Source organism: Linepithema humile, chromosome 5, assembly GCF_040581485.1.
Source record: "Linepithema humile isolate Giens D197 chromosome 5, Lhum_UNIL_v1.0, whole genome shotgun sequence".
Classification (NCBI taxonomy): Eukaryota; Metazoa; Arthropoda; class Insecta; order Hymenoptera; family Formicidae; genus Linepithema; species Linepithema humile.
Window position 1 is genome coordinate 17,273,885 of NC_090132.1, and position 24,275 is coordinate 17,298,159.

The following is a 24,275-nucleotide window of genomic DNA, read 5'->3' on the forward strand; positions in this document are numbered from 1 at the left end:
GCGCGCAGAAAATTTCCCCTCCCGTCCCGCCAAAACCTCATAAACTTACGACGCACTGCACAATGCTCGGATCGTCAGCGACCGTGAAAATAGGCCGCGCGATATGTCAGCCCCCGGCTCGGCCTATCGCCATTTTTGCAGCCGCCAATTTGTCGCCGTCAAAAGAATTCCAATGAATAGCTTTTATGAATATTCTTTTTAAAGAAAATATTTGTGCCGATGTAAATCATCCGATAAAAGAATTATTGCGATAATCGGAACTAATATAAAATTTATTTTACTAATTATTAGAAACTATTGATTTAAGTAATATAAAATTGATGTTGTCAGTGATTACGATTATTGATTGGATTAAATATACAGGATGGGATGTTTTAATGATATCCACAAATGGACGAGACAATAACAACGTTGTTTTAATCGGCGCTTTAGTTATTCGGAGAAAATAGGCTGTCACTTGTCACGGATGCGTATCTGAGTTTTGAATATACACATATCTGTAGGCGGCTACACGCGGCAAACGCGCGAGGATGAACCGAAAGAAGTTGACTAAACGCGCGATTAGCTCTCAGGCATCTCTTCTGGGCGGAGAAACCGTCTTCTCGATTCCACCTCAACTCGTGTTCACGGCCTTGTCTCTGGTCTCCTTTTCAGAGAATGTTCGGAGACAGGTTGACGCGTGAGATGGAATCTAATCTAGGAATGTTTATAGGAAGTCATTTCCACATTTAGATCTCTGGAATTTCAGTTTCTCACTTAATTTTTTATGATTTTATCTTCTATCTGATAAAGGACGTATCGTCTGTAAAGGACAATTGCAGTCCTTTTAAGAAACGTTAAAATTAGGAGTATACTCATAAATGTGTTACATTGCTAATACGGCTGGAAACACCAATAAAAGTTTAAAATCTCGGAGATAACTGTTACAATTGAGACAAATCTACGTCAAAAAGATGCCAAACGTTACATATCACGCTTATGCAACGTGACAAGCAGAAAAGAGCAACCTGTTGTGGAAAGACTCAGTCAGCAACTCGAATGCGATCGATTTCAGAGGAATACGACGTATCTGTTGCGCGCTGTTGTATCTTTATTCCCATTTTGATCGAATAAAAGAAAAACGTTTCCCGTCGGCGGATCGAGCAGCAGCTCAAAAGAAATCGTCCGCCTGTTTCGTATACTCGAACACGTCCGCGCACTCGTCCCGGTCAGCTTTCGAGAAACGAGGCGACTGGACAGGTTGACGCGCGAGATGGAATCTGCGCCTTACGAGGGACACTCGCAGAATGTATTCTACGTGTCGCCGATGTCAAACGGTTAAAAGGCCCCAAGACACGCCCGACCGTGTCGCGATGTCTATAGCATCCCACATCGGCGTCACCCAGGTTTCTCCGAAGACTTTATATAAAGAGAATCCGTCCTCTCAACGAACTTGCGACTATGTAGGATTGTTATCAAGATATTTTCTGCATTTTCCGTTTTTTTTTTTTCATTATCACGAGAATTTAAAAAAAAAAATTTATCTTACTATTAATAATAGTTTGGAAAAATGTGATAAACTTTATCACATTCATAATGTTGATACTGTAGCACCGTTTGATACCATAGTGAAAGATAAAAAGAAATTCTATTGGATGAATTCACGAAAGTCGGACTGCTTTTTTTATCCGTATCCATACCTGGCCCTTCCTCTCATTCTCGGTCCTTCTCATGGGTCGATTCGTCCGACAGGTGGATCATGGAACATTGTATCGAGCTGGAATAATATATCTGTCGCACCTCGATCGCGAAGTCTCACGTCACCGCCGTGTCGCCACGATATTCTCGGGGCGTTCTCTTTTTCATTTATCGTGCTCTCGTCACTCTGGGGGTGTTGGTGATTCTTGTCCGCGTAAACATGTAATTCGATAGGAGATTGTAAGGAAGGAAGTAGTTTTGAGAAAGTCTCAGTCGTAGTTTCGGGTTTCCGTATTTTCTTGTTTTCCGAAAAGACGAAGATAAATTGAGTAAGTCTTAGGAATATGTCACACAAAAAAAATTGCTTTAGATTAATAAATACAATAGATAGGTAATAAATTACATAATTTTATATTATTCTATCATATAATCCATGTATTAAAAAAATCTATGCACTCGCTTAATTAAAGTATTTTCGTTAATAAGCAGAAATAAGTATTACAACTCAGAATAAACTAAGAATTATTTAAAAAAATAATTTTACTATTTGTATTATATGCAAAAAACTAATAAATAAGGATGAATATTTTTTAAAAGAATTAATTAAAACTAAAGAATAATTTTAAACTTCATATATATTACGAAAAAAGTTCTTTTTCGAGAAAATAATTATATTTGACGTTTCTTTTTCTATGAATGAAATAAACGTATAACTTTTAAATATCTTAACCCTTTGCATCGAATTCTTTCAAGATTTATCATTTTTGTCGAGTTTGCGAAGAAAAATTTTGTTCTTCGTAACCACATTCTTCCATATCCTGGGAATTTATATTCCCAAAGGGTCAAAACTGACAGAGGGTTATGCTTGTTCTCAAAACAAACAACGGTAAACAATAGGAAGTTCAGAAATTGTCAAACTCATGGAAACTGGACATTTGTCATAAAATCTGTCAAAACGTACTGTCATAAATTAACGAAAGAAAGAAAACGTTTACTTTACTTTCCATACCATTTTGATTCCTCAATGGAATTGATCAGAAGAAGGTCTTTTGTTGCCTAGCATCAATCATAACTAGGTTAAAAGCTGAAACTGACACCAGTCAAGTAATTCCTGATTTTTCGGACGTATATGCGAGTTCTAAATTTATTTAATTAATTTTATTTATTTATATTAAGTATATTTATTATATTATATTATTTTCTCACGTAGTTGTTATCTTACGCGATATTTCTCTTTTGACACGCGTGTGTCTAAAAAAAAATTTGTAGTATAATACGGAAAAGAAGAAAAAGGAGCAGAAGAAGGAGGATGCGGCCCACGTTGGGGCCCGTTTGCATCGGTTCCTAAACAAACTCGCGTTTACTCGTCGATCATTGAGCGGCCTGGGTAAACAACGTTTACAGAGCTCGCACAAACGAAACGCCAAATTGTAACAAACTGATCTATAACTAAATTACACGCTGTACCCGTCCCCGTTTCGTCGCCCTCCGCGCGCAGCTATATAAACACGTCAGCACGCCGCATTGTGCCCGACTTCCGAATACGGAGATCGAAGCCGCCCATTGTTAAGTCCTCGCAGCGTTGAAAACGCGATCGCGTCCCATTCTCTGGACGCGCGCACGCACACACGCGTGCGTGCAACCCCGACGGCGGGAGCTCGACGAATTTGGTTCCCGAGCGTGTACTACATCGTCGACGTTTCCACAAGAGAAATCACTTTCTTCGTGCACTTCTTCCATCTCTTTTCCTTCTTCTTCTTCTTCTTTTTTTTTTGTAAGCACAGATGGTGCACAAATGCGAAACATTCGCACCGCGATCTTACGATTGTACTTCAACGGATTGTCCTCCGTGAATTATTTAATAAAAAGTCTAACATAGTACAGTATAAAAAATTATTTATCTCTCTCTGCGTGTTGGTTTTATTTGAAACAGAAATATGTTGAAAAACAAATCATACTTATGAAATGGGAGAAAAAGATTCTTCCGATAGCCGACTTTTGCTCTTGAAATCGGTAGGGCCGATGTTGTGCGATGTGGTAGGATTAAACGGAAGTCCGCTAATCGGTACGTAATCTCAGTTTTAGCTCCCGGCGACGACCCGACGAAGCACGTGCCCGACGCTTCGCGAATGCCAATTGATTCCTTTATGAGGAGCCAGCTACCATCGCGGAAAATCTTGTTATTCGAGGCATCACCCGATTGTTTCTCGAATAGTCTTCGAGCGATTAGCTAAAGTTGCGCACTTTTTGGAAAGCATTCAAAGACCAGACAGTAAGACAGTATGACAGTGAAAACAGAAATGTTGTCTAGCATCTTGGTTTATTTTCGAATAATGTTTTTAAATAAATTGACCTTATTATACATCGAGCGAACGAGATTAATATAAAATGAGCGGACGAAAACATGCAGAGAATGGCTGCGCGGGAATCGTTCATTTATCGCAGCGACGCATTCAAAAAGTAATAATGAGATTACTATCCGCGTCTCTGGTCGAGTCGGGGTGGCTCGTTATTCGATTGTAATATCCGGCCAAAGCCGAGAGTTTGGTAACGAGCTTTACACAAAAACGGGCGCACGGCACGCCAAACGATCAAAGGACCGCGCTATTCATACAGTCCACGATACTTAAAGAATCGTCAACGAGCACCCTTAACCCTTACTGGATGATACACGTTTCTTTTTCCCCTCCCGGCAGCGAGTCTTGGCTGAACATTTTAGTCGCGTATTCGAAAGCAAATAGGTGTGTATATAGCTACCGGTGATAATCCGAACGAGATCTCGTGGAATTTTTCGGCTCCGCCAATTAGACTCCGCTTTCTCGGAGTGTGCGAGAGGAAGGTCTGTAAGAGATGAAGGACAACGTCGGGCGGAACAGAGGGACGAAAGTAAATGCCTGAAGGGAGAGAAAGATCCGCGTGCTTCTTCATGCTGCTGACAGCAGCGCGCGGGAGAGAGCCCAGTTTAACGCGACCTTTAACCAATTCATAGGCTCGGGTTAAGCCCAGGATTGTGGCTTAGCACTGATGGTGTTTACTAGCACTACGGGAGATTTAGCAGTTTCTGCGGCAGACCGTCCTTGCATCGTGCTGTGCCCCTCCGGAAGCACGACAAGCATGACGCCGCTTTTCCGCGACAAGTTGCTACCTATCTAACTGTTGCTGACCATTATACGAATCATCAGAGAGATTGCTTGCCGTTGAGCATTTGAATTTACGTGGTTTTATCGAAAAACTCAAGGTAATCGCGAAGATATTGATGTCTAAAAAATATTGTAAACAGAATATTTTTTGTCGTAAAAAAAAAACGAATTCAGGGTATGCGTTAAAATATTAAAATTGATATCTTTTAGAATATATTATACGTTATTCATTAAAATAGTTATTTTGAATTCAAAGATTGAAGAAATTTATACAATAATCGTTTTCTTTTTATTTTCTATTATAATAGAACACTGGTTCGATACGATTCATACAATTCAGATAGCCAGATGTTAGCAATGTTAGAATAGCATTTGACCAAATAACATATTGCTTATTGAAGATATGCAAGTCAAATTTCTGCAGAATCGACTGCTGTGAATATTATGAAGACTCCGGAAAACCTACTGTGAAGGGTCTGTAGACCTGATGTGATGAATATAACCGGAAATGTCTCTTGAGTTTTCGAAATTATGCATGTCACGTTGACGTGACTGTAATAAGATTCGTGTCTTGCACGAAGGATAATTATAATTTTAACCAATGGTTAATTTAGAGTTGTCAAACACAAACCATATTGCCCTTGACTGCCCTTCGAATCGGCAAGATGCGATCGAACGGGTCCACGGAAAGACGTATTCTGCAGTGATAACGGAATCTATCAACGAACGGTCATTCGATGAAAGCATCGACGAGGTTAATTGGAAGTCGGGAAGAATTATAATGGCGACGATGACGCATGGATACCGATAATTCGTTATATTACGAACATTTCATAATGGTGCGGGATACCGTATCTAATGATTAGGATCTATGGGTTTCATGCGTCGTCCTTTCACTTCTTTCTGGTGAGAATCTTCTCTCTCAACAAGGGTACGTGGCCGTAAAAATATACCGCTATTCCGTGAAAGACTCACCGATTGCCGATTGTTAGTCGCACCGTTATATGCAAACCATATAATACTTTCAAGCACACGGGGTTGAAAGATTTCAGAATTCTTTTAAAGTATATGATTAGAATATTTTGATTAAGTACTCATAGACGTTTCACACGCGCGGAGACACATACTCGTCGCGTGGAATGAACATGCGCGGTAACATTAATTGTAGTCAATGCAAGGAATAATGCTAAATACCGTAATTATTTAATTTATCATCTCAGCTTACTGATAAATCAACGTAATTTCAGAATTAGATAATTTATTAACTGCGCGAAAACGAGGCAAATTAAAGCATTTTCTATAACACTGAAATGTAATAAATCATAGCGTAAGCCGTGAATTATTATCGACTTTTACGAGATAATGCTTCATACTTCCATAGCTTTCGGTATCGTAGAACATAATATTTTACGGTCTTTATGATATTTTAGCGAAGCCGTTATGTACTTAGGCGACATTGTAACAGGGGCGAGATTTCCGGTGGAAATTCCTCGCGCGCGCAAATGTAATACCCCGTCGATAGATATACGCATAGAGTGCAATCTTTCGTCGACATCATTACCCGTCGTCCATTAGGGCTCTCACAAAGCAGCCTCACTGCCGTGCCCAGAGCCTTTGTGCATTCTATATACACCCATCTAGCCGTGTGCAGTAAGTTTCCTCGAAATTCGCGGAACTAAAAGCTCTCTCTTCTCTCTCTTTCGTTTTCTCTTCTTTTTCGCGCGTCTCCCTGGGGAAAGCTCAGTGCAATGCGCATCTTGATGTGTGCGCCGTTAATAGCTGTATACATTCATGTCCGCTCTGTACACATACGAGCATTTATTTCGCGACGTAATGACATTGGCACGCAAGGAAGAAAAATATGAGCCGTTCACAGTCGCGCGCTCTCACAAAGACGAGCTTGTTGTTGCGCATCGCGAGTATCGCGTACGTAATTTACGACGAGCATTTTAAAAGGGTAAAAAAATTACCTCACCCAATTAATAAGAATTTCACTCCTGCTCTAATTAAATAGTAGAGAGAGAGAGAGAGAGAGAGAGAGAGAGAGAGAGAGAGAGAGAAAGAGAGAGAGCAAAGCTACTTTGGAGTTTCGAAATTTAAAATTGTTTTCGATCTTAAATTGTGTGATGCATACAAACGTACCGTATTTTAAATTAATTATCATATAAAATTTATCTTCCTCAAATATTCTTATACTTGAAGAATTCTCAAATATTTGCATTGTGTCGTTTTCCGATCCGATAATTAAAGCTGGAATCGATAATCTTATCGACTAATTTATTCCGAACTTCTCGTCGTTCGTCAGAGTTTATCTGGAGGCGGTGGCGATGTCACGATGGGAGCCGCGTCGGAGAAAAATATTCCCGCGCCGCGTGCAAGTTCCGAACACATGAGGCACACGCACGAGAGGGCCGCGCCTCTACACGTGTGCTCCTGGCCGCATCGGCATACCTGTCGGTCGCCATGGCGTGGTAAATATGTGACCGGTCCCGTGCGGCACATATGTATCCGCACATAGCAGCTCAGTTGGGCCTCTAATGATGATCTACGGTTAGCTACCGCGCACAGCTTCTATAAACCTCCTAATTTCTCCTCTATAAATTCGTCGACGAGGGGGGGAACATCCTCGTTTCCCCCCCACGTCCACCCTTTCTTCCTCTGTCCGCTCGCGTCCGCTTGATCTTCTTCTTTCCGCAGGGTGCCGAGGATCCGACAATCGGTCTCTCTTTCCCACCGAAGCCGTCGTAAATGCGCGACTATATTTAATATTTCACAAGCCTGTGCGACGCGTATCGTTTATTATCGATCGCCGCTCCCGTGAGCACCGCGAAGACAGTGGGAGCGGGAGGATGAGAAAAGAGAATGATCCTACGGGAGAACGAAACGGAAAAAAAAAGAGAAGAAAGGAAGATTGACCCTCGGATGAATCCGTGGCCCTGCGAGAATCGAAGAACCGAGAGATGTGACAAAAGCGACCATGAGACCCGCACGTTTTTTTACAACTCGCCAACTGAGAAAACACAAACACTCGAAGCATTTTTGAACTTTCCATTTTTGCTGCTTCGTTCTTCAGTCGATCGATCGATCGCGAGCGTGCTGGAAGATTAGACGGTCATAAAACGGGGACCCTAGGCAGTTCGAAAATTTTAATACGAAGATCGAGGAGACATTAGGAAAGCATTGCATGCGCGAGCATATACGCAGCGTTCAAATTTATCGAACAGTTACACGGATCGTGAGTTATACAGAATGTGTCGTAGGCGTACGATCGAACGAGGTATAAAAATGCCAACGTTACGATTCACCGTATTCCATTTGCGATTGTATTCCCGTAACAAAACGAATCCTCCAACGACGTCCATTCGATATCAGCAAGTGATTGATTGTCGGTAATTTCAATAAATAACCGCGCGTGTCAGCGTTTACATGTTTGCAGAAAATGCGAACTTTCGCGATAACATTGTGCAATTTTCGTTTAACGCGAATATTATTGAGAAATATAAATTCACATATAGAAATGTAAATTTCACATTCTGCGAGAAACGAGATATTTTTGAATCAAAAACATTATGCTCCAATGCACGGAATTTCTGTTCACGGGCCTAATTCGCGAATTAATTCGCCCGAACATCTCCGGAATTTGGAATCGAAGTGTAATACGAGGTGGAATGACGAAAAAATGCGTCCGTCTGTAAACCGGTTGTGTGAATATAGCATTGGAATTCGAGTGAAAGTAATGAAACCGATGAAGTAAATGATGCGAAGATGATTATGGAGGGATTTGTAAAATTAATTGCACCGAGAAGATTTATCATTAGAAAATCTTTCAACCTTCTAATTCGTCTCGCAATTATTTCACTAAACTATTTCGATGTTGCATTTTTGCATTTCAATTTATCGAAAATTCGGAGTTTAACGAACCGCGAAATTATTGTCACTATTACTCTCGTTTGTCTAACACTGAATCTCATAAATTGCAAACGCTGGTAAATGTTGATATATTTATATACCAGATTTTGTAAAATATTAATTATTGATACTTTCAGGAAATTATCGGAACTTAATAAGCTATTGCTAAGTTATAATTCGAGTTTCTTGATCGGAAATTTTGATTTGTTTTGTACAATCTCTTAAGTGAAAATGTATTCCGGAAAAACCCATAGCTTTTTCGGCTTGATGAAAAGTATAAACGCAGATAAAAAGGAAAGTGTTTTTCTCACGTGCAAGCAATAACAGTATAAAGAAAATTTTTTGGGATTTATAACTATTATTTTATCGGTTCTAACAATAACAATAGTTGGAATGCGATAATCGCGTAAAAAGAAATATATACACCGAACGGAAGAAGTCAAAGAAATGTGTCGTTCATTCGTGTAACTTTTCATTTCCTCAATATACACAGGATGTATTTTTTTTTTTTTTTTTGTAAGACTGTATCTGTTGTGTAGATGGCAGGATAGTAAATCGAGATGCCGGCAAAGTACGATCCCGGCGGTTCAGGAGAAATCGAAGGGCGGATAGGAAAGCTGGAGGAGGGAAAACATCAGGGCGGAGCTTGAACACGGGAGGAGAGGATAAAACGCGCAAACTCGCAACGAGCGCCTCTCTTTCTCCCTTACTCTCTCCTTCCTCTTTTCTTCTCCCCCCCCCTCCTTTCCCGTTTCGCCGCTTCTCCCTTCGAACAAGCCATCCCGTCCGGTTTTCCTCTTTTCACCTTTATATGGATTTTTTTAGCCGCACACGGCTCTTCTTCCCCTTATTCGTTGAATGACTTGCGCAGACATGCTGCACACGAGCCCTTCTCATTTCTCCTTACTCAATCTCCGTCTTTTTCCTACCTATTTTTTCTTCCCCTCGCGAGTGCTACAATTCAGTGGTTTTAATGTCTCGTCTATTTCTCCACTCTCTGTTAGCAGTGGTCATCAAGGTTCTTCTGTGTTGCTCCGCTTTTCTCAAATTGTTTCTTATTATTGTATCATGTTTTTCTTCAAAATTTGCCTACATGAATGTTATATAGTAATCTCTCATTTGTCGTTAAGAGTTATTTAACGTAGACTGGATTATGAGTCCGTGTTTACACATTTTTGTTTAATGTCAAACACTATGGACATTATTTACTGAAATTATACTAATTTAAGAACTAACAATAAGTAGATTTTGCTGGACATATAAAATTTGGAATACTCGGTTTTTTTGTAAAAGATTTGTTATCTGTCCTATCTCGAAATATCTGTCCTATTTCGAATTTTATCTGTTTTTTTTTTTGCATATCTGTTCTGTTTGCATATACCTATTTGTTCGCATCATTTGAGTGGCTAAATACACACGCGGAGATTGTATCGAATACATTCAACGATAGCCCGAGGGCAGCGGAAGTGAGAACGCTTTAATAATGGCGATTCGATCCGACTTATGGCGTGCAAATCGAAGATCTCGCGACTTTCCGCGGCTCCAGGCTCCGGCTTGACTTCCCTCGAACCGGTTATCGCCCGTAGGAAGCTTCTTTGTTAACTTCTCTTTCCTCTCAATTTATCGGACCCCTTCCAGCTCGGTAACGAGTCACGCTCGTGCCATGCAATGGCGGCCACGACGGCTAATCGTGTATAAAACGGTGGAAACTACTTGCCGAGTCACACGCGGTTTTTATTCCTGAGAAGTGAGCTTCTTAATCCTAAAATTAATTAACTTTCGATGCATTTAGAAACATCAAGATATATGTACAAGTGCAGAAATGTTGTCCAATATGCTGAATATATGTTTACATCCGTGTGCAATTAATTAAAAAATTGATGAGCCGCAACTGGCAATTGTTTCGGAACAAAATTATTTTCTAGAATTCCTTGATCAAATTTAAAAGCTTGACATTGACAAATTTTATTAATTTCAGTATAGACTAGTTTCTGTTTATGTGACTTAAGTGGGACGTGATAGTGAGATATTAGCATGGTAAGATCTTTTGTATCATTAATGTAGTTAATAGTGTATTATATTTGTATACAACAAGAATTGGACATAGTTGGTGAACGAGAATTAATTTGAGAATAGGTTGGATTCACGGCCGAATTCACTAATCTTCCTCGAACTCTTGTTAACAAATGTTAAATCGACGAACAGTCATTTCTTAATGATACATTGAAAAGGAAAAATAATTTAATATTCGTCAGCGCTAACGATCATCGCGCGTTGAAATAAAAAAAAAAGTTACATTTATTAACAGGCCGTCAGAGATTAATGTTATATCTACTTTGAGGAAGGTTGTTGAAATCAGCCGTCAGCTTTTTTCAATCCAATTAACGTGAGAGGATTATTTTGGAAACACCGGCCGTGGCGACGTAGATTACCACGATCGTCCTTTGCAGCGAAAGGATTAACCCATAAACGAACGCAACGAATCGAGCGTTTTTAAAGAATGCGGAATCGTCCTCGATGTCGCTTAATCACCGGACAAGCGTGCTCGAACTTCCACCCCCTTGGCAAAGGGGATGTTAAAGTTTTTCCAGTAGTATTCGCGTTTCACCGAAATCGTCCCGACGGCGACGACGCTAATCGGCTTTTGCGAGCTTTGAGGTGTTTAACGTCGCCGGCGCGATTTTCGCGGAAGTAACACCGATAAACCGACGAAATCGAACATCGACCGCCGTCCAATCGCGGAATCGTGTAAGTGCGAAAGCTATCGATCTCAGGCTTTCGTGCGATCGATATTGTACATTTACAACATTATTGAGATGATAAAGCATAAAAAAGATGTAACGGCAATACTTAACTTTTGCGTAATATTTCATTTATCAAATGAAAAGTGAAATATATGAAATATGTGAGATCGATTTAATACAAGTCGACTCGATTATACTATAAACTCTTTGGATTATCTAAAAATTAAACATATCGTTTAAAATACATTTCTTCCGAAAGCAACAACAATCTAAAAGATGTCCCTTTAATTTTCCTATCTCTAAGTGTAATACGATTATTAGATTAAAAACATAAAATTATTGAATTGCATTTCTTTAAATCTCTTTTTGAATGGCTCTGTTATTTGAATATTTCGCACTTTTATGAATTTCGTAGACCGAAGCATAGATAATGCAATCTATTTTACAACATATGAAAGATTAAAATAACAGCGTACACAAAACGGGCAAGTGTAAAGTGACAAGTTATTTCCGCCCGCACAAACAAGAGATACACTTCGCAAGTGATAAGAAATGTTTGAGAAATGCAAGAGGATGTGATTCCGAACAGGATTCCTTATCGCGCGTCGCAACGCTCTCTCGCTTAACGTAATGCAAGTATCCGGAATTATCGTGAGGTTGTCGCGTAGATTATAAACGACGTGCATATGCGATGTATACGACATGCGACAGCATTGGGTGCAGCAGCACGCGCGCTATTCGCGCGCCGTACTCGTTGCAGGGAGAGTTCACTATCTCTCACTCAATTTAAGCCTCATCCGCCGTAAGCGGATCGACCAAGCTGGCCTTTTAACGTCGGATAGTCTCGCCTCTCCCGACTAGCGCGGCATAGACGCCTATAACAAACATTATCCGCCATAATGCCCCCGTGTAAACATACCTACCTACGTGGTGCATCAGCCTCTCGCCTCCTCTCCCTTTTCCGCCCGAATAAAAACGCATCTCGAAGTTTATTTAACCGTTTAGCGACGAGTTAAGTTTCACACGGCTAAGCCGACTTTTCGGCATGCTTTTCCTCATATGCGTGGCTACTTCCGGTTTAACACATGACGTCGACTTATCTATTCGTAACATCTCGATTTTAATTTTAAGCGAAAATGCTCACCAGCTGTACAAACTAATGAATAGACCAAATAATTATATTTTCATTATCACACGTGCCATGGTGTTAATAACGCGTCAGGCTTCCGTGTAAATGCATAATTAATATGTTAGTTTATACTTTCGATATATTTTTAATATGTTAATGTGATTTTGGATTGATACACTTTTCTCGCTAGCTAATTTCGTTGACAATCAATTCGCGCGATTGCATAATCGAACAATTATTAAGAGCAATACATATATTGTTGCTACTGAAAAAAATTGAGTACAAAGAACCAAGTCTCAAAGTTATATAAATTTTGTTGCACAAACTACAATCGAGTCAATCGAGTTAGATTGACTAAAAATCAAGTCAGATCAACAATCAAGATATTAGAAGAACACCAAAATTCTGTTCAAAGAATTAGGATTGTTAGTTCGCCATATGCAATTCGACTCGAAATGTTTCAATTTTTTTACAGTGTACAAAAGTTTCTCCTCTGTTCTGGCCAAAATAAAACTTTGCTAGATTTTATATAAGGGCATAAAACTTTATAGTCTCTCTATAGCCTCTCTTTTCGCCGCTGTATAACAATTTTTGCTGTCAATGAACTGATTTTGCACGGTTTGATTTTGCCAGATCATTCGGAATTTTAAAAAGGGTCTGCGAGGTCTGCGAGGTCTTTGAAGTGGCTATTATATAAATTCTTCCCACTATCATATCCCACCATCGCTAACCCCCACCCTGATTTTTCAAGAAGGGACCGTAGAAAACTATTTTGTAGACATAAAAGGATCAGTAGAATAAGCTCGGCTACAGTGGTCTGTTCATAATTAGAGATGTTGAGAGTGTATTCATAAATTGTCGCAGATCTTTGATAAGTGTAATTCGGAACAAATCGTGTATAATATGATGTGTTGAAACTGTGATAAAACTTTCTATGATGCTTTTTTATGATGTTCAATATTGGATATTGTGAACAACTGGTAAACAGTAATTGTGAATTTATCAAAGAGACTGATATAGTTAAGCAATCGTATACAGTCTGTTTCGTGGTTTACTGTGAGTAATGGCTAGGTTTTTATATTAAAAAAAAAGAAGCAGTTAAATTTTTCAACATATTATCATTGCAACAGCCCAAGCTGTAAATAGATATAATTGAACTATTTAATAATGTAGTCGTACTCGCGAACCGGTTATTTTGTTGCGCTTTTTTATTTCTCATTTATGCAAAATATAGTTAAAAAGTTCAGAAATAAAATTTATGAATAATTCAATTCGGCGTTATTTCTTTGGAAACACAATCCTTTTGAAGCTAACCACCATTGGGATTATTGAATACTACCTGAAAGGCTATAGATGGTTCAGTTCCTTTCCTTTCTAGATTATTAATTATGTTTTCTCAAATGTCGAATCATTTTTGAATGGATGATCAATAGAAAAAAATTCGAAGAAAAAATACGACGAACTAGTCGCAGAGCAAAGAATTCGTCAAACATTTTTGACAAGTGTATCGGTGACAAATTCAAAATAATAAATTATATGAGAGTTAAATAAATTGACAATGAATGTTTGTTTTCATTAGAGGTAATTGTTAAAACACGCAATCATTCGATTAAATAGTGTTCAAATTATTAAAATTTTGTTGTATTATTCAAAAATCTTGGATTGAATCAGACTTCGCTATCATATTGCATTGATCTCTTTAATTGTTTTTGATCTTGTTTTGTTTAATTTTGCCTAATATTTTATACTAAATTGTCTTTTTTTTTTTTAAATTAAACAGAGTTTGAAAATCGTGAAATATAAAAAATGAGTATTTGTAAAGTTAAATGTGTATCGTAATTAATAATCTAAAAAAAGAGAACTGAGCGGCATCTATAACCTTTTAAGTAGTATTTAACGGTGGATAGTTTCGAAAGAATTGTGTTTCGAAAGAAATAACATCGAATTAAATTATTCATAAATTTTGTTTCTGATATTATTTCTTTTTAACCATATTTTTCATAAATGAGAAATATATCTAGCAAGTAACAAACAATAATAAATTTTATTTCAAACTTTCTTTGATAAACTATTTTACGGACAAATTACGGATAAAACACGAATTTAACACGATCTAAAGAATCCTTCATGTAATTTTCGTTCATATTTACTATGAATATGTATCTTTTAAAATTTAACAACAAAAATATGCATTGATTTTATTTATTGTTTATTTGCATTGTTTATATTGTAGGACATTTATGAATTCAGCCCTTTTGTAATAAGTATTTTAAAAAAGTTTGTTTTTCAGAAAAAAGAAATGTCAAAAATTTTTAATGAATTCTTCATTTGTTCTGCGACTTATTCGTCATAACCTTTCTTCGAACCTTTTTTTCCATCAGTCACATTCATTCAAAAAGAAAGAAAACTTATTTATGGAAAACAAAACACTGTCTTTTCTGGAAAAATAAATTTCGAAGACAATATAAGATAAATTTTTACTGCTAATACTGCTTTGTAACTCTATTTTCTCGTGGAAAGTATTCTATTGTTTAAACGTCAGCACATTTTTTGAGGTCTTTTGTGTCAAAGCATACCGTCAGGTTTAGTGCTTTTATTTTTAGACCTAATATAATCGTGCGTTGCAATGCTGTTTGAAGAAAGCAAACTGTATAGTGATTCTGCGAAATTGACTTCAATTTTACACCATTTGAAAAAAAAAGATTAGAATTTTCGAGCAATGACGTAAAGTTTTACTAAATGCTGTTGCAGGTGGAGGAGTACGCTGCTTACGGCAGCGTACCGGTACCGGAAGAACCGGCGCCGAGGCTGGTGGAAGACAACGCGAGGCGGCCATCATTATACGCGAACGGCGCTGCTCATCGCGAGGAAAACAGCTGGTGGCCGGGCGAGCAGGGTGGAGGGAGTCACGCGATAAGGGAGCGTGATAATAACGCCGCGGTGGCGGGTGAGCTAGTTTACATCAGGAGCTACTTGGACATGGCGAGTTACTTGACGGCGGCAAGCGCGACCTGCCCCTCAACCGGAAACCCTCATCAATACCACCCCCACGGGCATCCCGCCATGGGGGTTGGCACCCATCCGCATCCTCATTCTCACTCGCACCCGGGTGCGCCGCGTCCCGCTTTGCCGTCGCCTTTTGCCCTCGCTCCACACGGCCATCCACACGGCCATCCGCTCGAACATGGACTGGCGGCTGCGTTTCCACAAGGTAAGTCTTTTCCCTTCTTTTTTAAGTTCAGATTTCGATGCTAATTAATACACGCTGATAAACACATGAGTAGCTAATCGACTGCTAATTAAAAAGTAATCGGCAAAATAAAGAAAATGTAAATGAAAGGAAAGCTTCTTGCTTTACATAAGAGCTCTTGCGCACAGGACACATTGACGCGTTACGCGTGGCGGAAGTCAGCACGGCGGCCAATTTTGCTTTTCTGGAACAAGCGGGAGATTATTGGCAGCCGCGTCGACTTCCGCGCGTAACACGTCAACGTGTCCTGGAATGCAGGAGTCTTAAGACTCTAGTTGTAAAAGCAAATTTATCGTATCAATTACGCGATAATAATTGTTAATTAAGTGCCAGTAAAAATTTTATTTACTCAATCTTTATTTCTAGCATCGAAAATTGAACTCACTGAAATTATATCAATCTCATTGCGTAAAAGCCCGCAACATTCGAAACGTTCAAATTGCGCTGCATTCTGTATTACTTTGCATTGGAATAAGCGCAAATTACATAGACGCTCGAATGACTAATTAAGTATTGTTGAGCGAAATTATGAATGAATAAAACTGATTAATTTTTGAACAAATCAATTAGAATAATTAATTTAAACACGACGTCGTACTTAAAATATTCTTGACGATGTAAAAAATGAAACATGCAGAGATATTTATTTGAAAGTAGTGGCGGATTCAATCATTATGAAGGCTCATTATATTCATTACACAAAAGTTTGGGATGTTCTAATAGCCAATGTTTCGATGGTACATTGACGCGTAGAAGAGTTTTCAGGTAATCGTGAGGTGGCGATAGTGGTATCGTTCTCGGTATTGATGTTTATTAGCCGTACTCTGATACTGTTCTTAAACGCTTTCTTGCAAAAGCGTCACCTAAATGAATCATGAAATACCGCGAAAATACGGAGAAAAGACGGGCGAGATTTTCGATCGTGATTTATCTAGCCGACTAATCCACTGAAATAAAAGACGAGCTTTAATCTGCGGGTCGGCGTTATAACGCGCGGTGTGTGACGGATTCCGTGTAGTATTCATTCGGCAAACCGGCGGATAATCGCTGCGCTTAAAAGGGAATTCCACTGAAAAATCTAACTTTCTCGTTCCCCAACAAAATGATTTAATTTGTCAACAACTTTTATATGTGCTTAAAGTAAACCGCTATGTTAAATTCATATTCATATGTAGTTATTCCTGAGTTATAAGTCTTTAGAATTAAGTAGAAGAAAATTTCTGCAATCGATTCGAAATATTGATTTTTGAAAGCTTTTTATTTGTGATAATTTCCTTGCGTCATTATACATTCTAGCATACCTTTAGCATTGCCTAATTTGTTAACTGTTTTACTTTGTCATATTGCTTAAGAAAGCAAATATTATTATTATTAACTCATTTTGTGAACAATAATTAATTTATCAATGTGACACGAGTGATATAATACGTTGCTAGCTGCTGCTGTAAAAGTATTTCGCATACTCGCCATATTCAACGTTATTGATTGCCATGCAAATCGATGCATCGACTGAAGCCGTATGAATGTCGAACTATCTCGGGGCTTCTCATCTATAGTTATCGTTGCGAGTTGGCGAGAAACGCGCACGCAATGCACTTCTATCGCATGCTTATCCTCCAAATAAATATAAAAAAAATATCCAATTGAGTCGGAAAAGAATTACATATTTACCAAAGCAATATTTGATGATCGTTTTGGAAATGCAATCGAGATATTGGTGACAGCAGAATTGGGCGAGCTTCGATAAAACGAATATTCGCGGAAAATCCGTCCGCGAGATTGTGGCTACCGTTCATTACGCATTTCATGGTCGCTGAGCGAAACTTAGAATGTCCTCCCTCTTCACTCTATCCGCAGAGAGGCTGGAGAAGCCCGACATTCTCCGAACATTTGGCGGATGGAAAAACCGGGAAGATCTCGGCCGCGGTGTGCGAAACAGAAAGACAAAGAAGCAGCAATTTCGGAGAGGAATCCCTCCGCGATTCCACTCTCGAGGTCGCTGCCGGGTCGGTAATTGACTGCATAAATTTTCTAGTATGGCACGGGGTGCGCGCGTACACGAAAAGAGATCGTACTAGCATCAAGGAAGGCGGAGGATTGAGATGAGAGCGCGCTGCTAAAAGGGAGAGAGAGAAAGAACAAGAGTGGAGTATAAAGTAAAACGGAGTAAAGAGAAAAAGAAAGAGAAAGAGCGACGAAGAGAGCGCGCTTTCACGTCTGTTTCCTTTGGCGGCACGATTCGGCGGAAAGCGGCGGCGGCAGCGTCGTCATCGTCGTCGTCGTCGTCGTCGTCGGCTCCTCTTCTCCCTTTCCCATTCGCCTTTCGCCGTTTCGCTCTCTTTTCACCGACAGCTCGAAAAGGGGCCCGGGCGGCGGAGGGACACAGGGTGCTGGGGGCAGAGTGTCGAGGAGATGGAGTGGTTGGAGGGGCTCGGGGGATGCTTCGACGAAGAAGAGTGGAGAGAACCATGAGAGTAAGCCGCTTATCAGGGTGGCAGCAGGCAGTATAGGTCCAACCGACGCAGATAGGTGGGTTTCCATGGAAACACGGATCTGTCCGCCGTTAGGTCCCTACGTACCTACGTCCAGCGGGTTGCCTGTATCCGTTGTAGGCGTATCCGCGCTACACGAAAAGCCGTCGAACGAGAGAGGAACAACGACGACGGGGACGCCGCGGGGTTGGAGGACGGCGCGGTAGAGACGAAAATAGAAACAAAGGACGGACGGTGGGAATAGCGCGGGAGAGCAACAGAGCGCGACGACTCGGTGCCGCCGGAGAGACTTCGCTTTTATCGTCCGTTTGTGATTCGTAACCACCGCCGCGAAGCCGCCATTTGTCCCTCTGATCGGTATTCCGTGATTTTTGCGACTCGCACGATGTGAGTATCGTGTGAGGTTTTTGAAAAGTTTATATTTTTCTCGCGGACACTTTCGCGGTCGTTGAAGTGTTTTAATTCTTCTGCTGTATTTCATTTCTCGCGCGCGAGAAGGGGTTGACAGTTGGGTTGCGGAGTTAATGAAAAATGCGACGGCCTTTCGCGTCGAATTAATTCACGTCGATGGTGTCGGTTCGTCAACGACGACGTGTCGACAGAAAGGGAGATTTCATGTCGCACGAAACGCGTCGCGCGTCGGTGTTTATTTTGTTATGCAATCGTGCAGGCGAGGAGTCGATCGCACCCCCATCGACGAAAGAGTGATAGCTTCGGGCAGGAGGCTTGTCCCGGGGAGGCAGAAAGGGATGCGCAAACGTAGGGACTCTCTCTCCCACGGAGTATTCGCGGCATACAGCAGAATACGTGGGAATCGCGTCACATGGCCTCCGCCCTTTTCCCACCCAAGCTACTATTTGTTATTGCAGAGAAATTGCCCATCCACTTAACTTTCTCCTGCTCGTCACTGCGGCTGCATCACGGCGCATAAATAAAGACATCGTTGTCAATGATTTTCTCTTGCCGATTGTTAATCGAAAGGGAGCGATAGAACAAGTGGTTTTGATCCTGAATATGCGATATGCACTTCTCAAAATCGCGAAGCGCAATGTATCCCTTGTGTTAAAAAGCGTGTTGTTACAATTGAAAAAAATGTATACACTTGCTGCTACATTTTTTATAGCCTTTTTTTAAAGATTTTATAAACAAGAGTATTGTCCATTCAATCAAATTAAATTATTATTCGAAGAAGCTGACATATATTTTGATATCTTGTGTTTTTTTTTTCAATTTTTAATGTTATTAATATTTCCGCGAATTCACAGCGAAATATAATTCATAAGCGTAGTCTTTTCGAAATTCAAATCAAATGTTGCGAATATCACTACAGTTGAAAGCCAGCGTGTTCTCCGCTGGATGGGCTTGTCAGTTCGGTGCGATTTCAATCACTCAATTAGGCGTCAAGTTAAGGGCGGCACGTGGCCGCGCCACGTGCTACATGCTCGTTGTTGCCAAGTGGCCGCGAAACGACAAGAGAGCCGCTTCCATGGCGGCGCGTGTCACGGCTAAATTGAGTAGGCGGGTGTGAAGAGGCCAAACACAAATCCAGACCTAATTGCAAGACAAACACTCGAGGCTGAGTGAAATGTCGCGTACGACGAACTATCGACACTCGCCCGCGGAAATTCCGTTTCTTTTCCTCGTCGTTTCTCTCGTTTCGCCCGTGTCTCCCACCGCGCGATATCCTACCAGAATTATAGCTCTGTTATTGATACAGCGAGATCCATTGCGTTTACCGAGGCTTTTCTACACGCTAGCATTCCCTTATGCAAACATCGCTACTTCGAAACTTAGCTGGTTTCTTGTATGTGGATTTTGTCACTGCATGGGAAATTGATAGATGAAGTATAGAGTCTTCATCATGCTTCCCAAGAGTGCTTTCAATTCCTGTTCGCCGTCGTGTTACTTGATAAGAACCGAATAATTTTTCGAGAATGCCACGTCGCCAGGAAGACGGTGTCGGTTGCATCGCAACGCAAAACTTATCCGATTACTCGCTCATCCCGGGCGCACATCGGTATTTTGTTACGTACTTACGTTCATATCCGCTAGATTATCGTATGAGAACGGCTGTCCACCACGACCACACGCACTTCTTTCCATCCCTTCTCGTCGGAACTCCCGTACGAACGACGGCTTCTTTCAATTTCTTACATCACCATCTTGTTTTTCAGAGCACGAATGGTTCTCTGGAAATAATACAAATTTCGATTGTTAATTGAAAAGTGTTTTAACCTTACAAATAAATTGTTTACACGAATATAATTCGGAATAGAATTTAAAACGAAATTCTATTTACAGTTTTATACCATGTAATAGAAAGTATAAAAAAATTAGATTACGCATACATAATACAGAATACATATCACTATACACACAATGCATCAAAATATGTAGTATATAAAATTAGAAATGAAATCTATTTCAAATTTTTCGCAAATTGTCGAATGTCTAGAAGAGGCTTTAGAATATTGTCCGAAAACAAACTACACAGAACATTCTCAAACAATCTTCCATTATCTATAATACTGATTCCTTTCACAGAAATACAACAAATTCCTTGTACAGCAAGACAACAAATGAATTATCCTCAAATCGGCTACAAGAGTACCAGAAACAGGGTTCAGAGATACCAGCCGTATGACTACGCTTTATTCAACAGAGGTATGATTTTGCAGACATCATGATATCATGATGGTGGTGGTGGTGGTGGTATCTACACGGATTACAAAGAAAGTTTATTAAAAATCTCGGAATTTTCTTTAAAAAAAGTAGGTAGAGATAATGAATATATTATAGACATAATAAAAAGTCCATTCACACGAAGACTTGTAGAGTCTTCCTACACGGAATTCTATTTATAATTTTATATGCCATGCAATATACACGAAACAGAACACATATATACCAAATTTACATACACATTATTAAAATATATACAACACATAAAATTAAAAATAGAATTCTGTGGCAAATTATCTAAAATAAGTTTTATTTTTGAAAATTCTCACGTAATTTGATGAGTTAAAAATTAAAAACAATATTTCCTTAAAATCGTTATAAAAAAAATTGTCATGTAAACTGAACATGCTCATGAAAAGTAAAAATTTGACAGAAATAATGTGTGGCTTTAATTTCTCATCTTGAGCCTTCGATATTGCGATCACACAGTGGTCACGTTGTAAACGCAAAGTCGGCCGAATGTTTTCGTAGCTGATGGCCTTTTAGAATTCCCTCTTCTCTGTCACCACCCGCCACGTGCTGTCATCCCACGGTCCCCCCCTCAATAATCCAACCCTCTGCCCCTGGCGCCGCCATGTAGCAGCCTATTCGCGTTTTAGCTTTTAATTAATTTTCGATTCTGTGCTCGAGCGTGCCCCGCCTTCCACTGTCGTCTTTCTCCATCCAGCGCGTTTCGCTTCTATGAATATCAAAGTAGTCATCCTGTGTGCGACAAGCCCGCCATTTTACGGCTTCTTGACGCTCTCCATTCTTTGCTTGCAATTTATCAAGCCACGGTTTTACAAATTTTCAGCATTTTATTTTATTGTGTCAAATCCATTTACAAAATTGTTATCCCAGATATTTTTTATCTCATTATTTAATAATCCAATAGTGACGATTACCGATAAAAATGTGACATTCAAGATGTGATCGTATATTCTTTTGACGACAGCAGAAGTGCATAGCGAAACTAAGCTGTACGGGTTTAAGGGTTAAGGATTAAAAGTTCAATCCGCATAAAACGACGAGTGAAAGTAATATTGAGTTACACGAATTACGTGTTTGCTTCAAACAATTTTTTTTTTTCAAACAAGGTAGCGCAGATAAAACCGCGACAAAACCGCGATTAAATGATGGTAAAAACTTTGCATGTCGACGCGCCGATGCGTTTGATATTCAGTTGATTGTAGTGCTACATGTAATTGTGATTAATTACCGTCAGTTACCTGACATATCAGTGATATGTTGCGCTCGAGATAAATTCCCAGTGCCGTATTTCAGTAGCAATGGGCTTTCCGACGTTATCTGAATTGGACGTGCATTTATTTGTATAATTTACCGCACTCGCTCTCCCATGAGAGTCTAAATATCGCCGAGGGATAATATATCAAAGTAACAACGTGCCAACAAACGTTGTTAATTATTTTCGCGTCATTATATATTTTATTGCACACTGTTAAATTATTGAAGTATTTAATCGACATCAATTTTAATCTAATTGTAATTATGATGACAAATTCTATCTTTTCTGAAATATCGCTTTGTTCGTAATATAGAAAGAAAAAGAAAAATTATTATTCAATTATCTTTATTAAATGGCTTTCGCGAAATTAGCTGTTAATTTTTTCCGTAATAAATTATTCTTGACATTGTATGTGCTTCACATACGCATTTCCTCAAGTTACAAAAATTGCAAAACATATGCGGTGTTATAAGCACAAAATATCACATTATATAAATAATTAACGAGTTAGATTAGGTATTAATGTAACATATACTTCCGTTTCAATTACGAAAAAAGGTTATCTGAGTCCGAAATCGGTATGTGGAATTACCGGCACACCATCGGATTGTACGTGAGAGAGATCACCGTAAAATTTCGTTACAGATCTATTGACTTACGTGAATCTCGACGACGAAACGGCGAAACGCGGCGGGCGCGGAAGAATCCAATAAACGCAAAACGAATTTGCTATTAGGGTCGCGTCTGATCTCGTTGCGGGCCAATGAGGCGGAGCAACCCTTATATCAACCCTCCTGGTATCGCGTCTCGCTGACGATAATAAATCGAATCATACTACGGGAGTCAGCGGGTGTTTGCCGACCCATTAGAGTCGCTTAGCTGACTGTGTCTCCTCGAAGCATGATACGGTTGTCAAGATTTTTCGTTCACGCATGTAAAGCAATCGAAATGCTCTCCTTCTAAGCATTGCGAGCGCTTTTTAATAATTATTTGCAATTAATTTTAATACAAGGGAGGTAATATCTCGTTAGAAACAAATATTTTTATTTCTAATCTTTAATATAGCAAGCGATAAAATATTTTTTCAGTTTCGCGCGAACTGATTTGTTTTTTTAATTACAGTTTAGATTTTGCAATAAGGCATTTAAAATCTATAAGTGCCTAGAATAAAATACGGCGATTTTCTTCAGCAATTTGTATTTTGTGTGTTAGGAAGCAAGCAAAGAACCATAATCGAGGAGTCATTGTCTCGACTGTAGAGAAGTGCCTAGCTTTCACCGAGCCGATGGCAAAGTAGCCGTCGTTAACGGTAGCACCGACGCCCACTCGACAATCAAAGCGTCTCTCAGAGCCATTCTCCTTCCACCACTACGACATCAGTGACTATGAGCACGAGGAAACTCCCAGTCAAACGGGATTTGTTTAGAATGATTCAGTAACATATAGAAAAGTTGAATGTATGCTACAATCATGTAATCAAATAATTATGGCGAAATAAATATAACCGCTTTTTTGAAGGCTTTATACGAATTAATGATAATATGAATAAATGAATGATATTTTTATTTCACTGACACTTTTTGTATAAAAAAAAATAGAGAAAGATGCAGGCTCTAAAGATATTTTCCCTTGCGTAGACAACAGTTAAAGATTAATTATCTTTCTTAAGAAAAACTTATTTTATATTTATCTATAAAAAGTATCGATAAAAATTATCATATTCGTCAAAATTCAATTCTCTTTCGTATGCGTTATCGGTAATGAGACAGTCCTAAGAACGATGGTGTTGTTTCACTCCACAACATTTCTGTGTGTATAATCAATGGCGGATCCGTGCCGGGGGCGGTGAGATACGTATCATAGATCGAACGATCGCGGGTGTGCCGCGTCCGTCACACGAAGCGATGGCGGTAATTCCGACCACCGGTGGCGTTTGTACATTGTGAGCTCGACGCAATCTGTTCCGA

General features: G+C 39.6%; 1 protein-coding gene and 1 long non-coding RNA gene across 4 annotated transcripts in view; one reads left to right on the forward strand and one right to left on the reverse strand.

Moving 5' to 3' along the window:
* LOC105669331 (uncharacterized) overlaps positions 1-24,275 on the reverse strand; it is a 97,244-nt gene that overhangs the window by 28,375 nt on the left and 44,594 nt on the right. The window contains exon 5 of the long non-coding RNA XR_001100243.2: positions 20,379-20,530. This is a non-coding gene — a long non-coding RNA (uncharacterized lncRNA). The remainder of the gene's footprint in view (positions 1-20,378; positions 20,531-24,275) is intronic.
* LOC105669327 (homeobox protein OTX2) overlaps positions 1-24,275 on the forward strand; it is a 50,540-nt gene that overhangs the window by 16,943 nt on the left and 9,322 nt on the right. Inside the window, exons 1-3 of one of the 3 annotated variants that reach the window (XM_067355997.1) lie at positions 12,844-13,579; positions 15,351-15,810; positions 20,886-21,005. In XM_067355997.1, coding sequence (XP_067212098.1) covers positions 13,547-13,579; positions 15,351-15,810; positions 20,886-21,005 — 613 coding nt within the window. In that variant the 5' untranslated portion in view covers positions 12,844-13,546. Of the gene's footprint in view, positions 1-12,843; positions 13,580-15,350; positions 15,811-20,885; positions 21,006-24,275 lie in introns of those variants that run through there. The other 2 variants (XM_012362219.2, XM_067355998.1) reach the window with 2 other exon arrangements.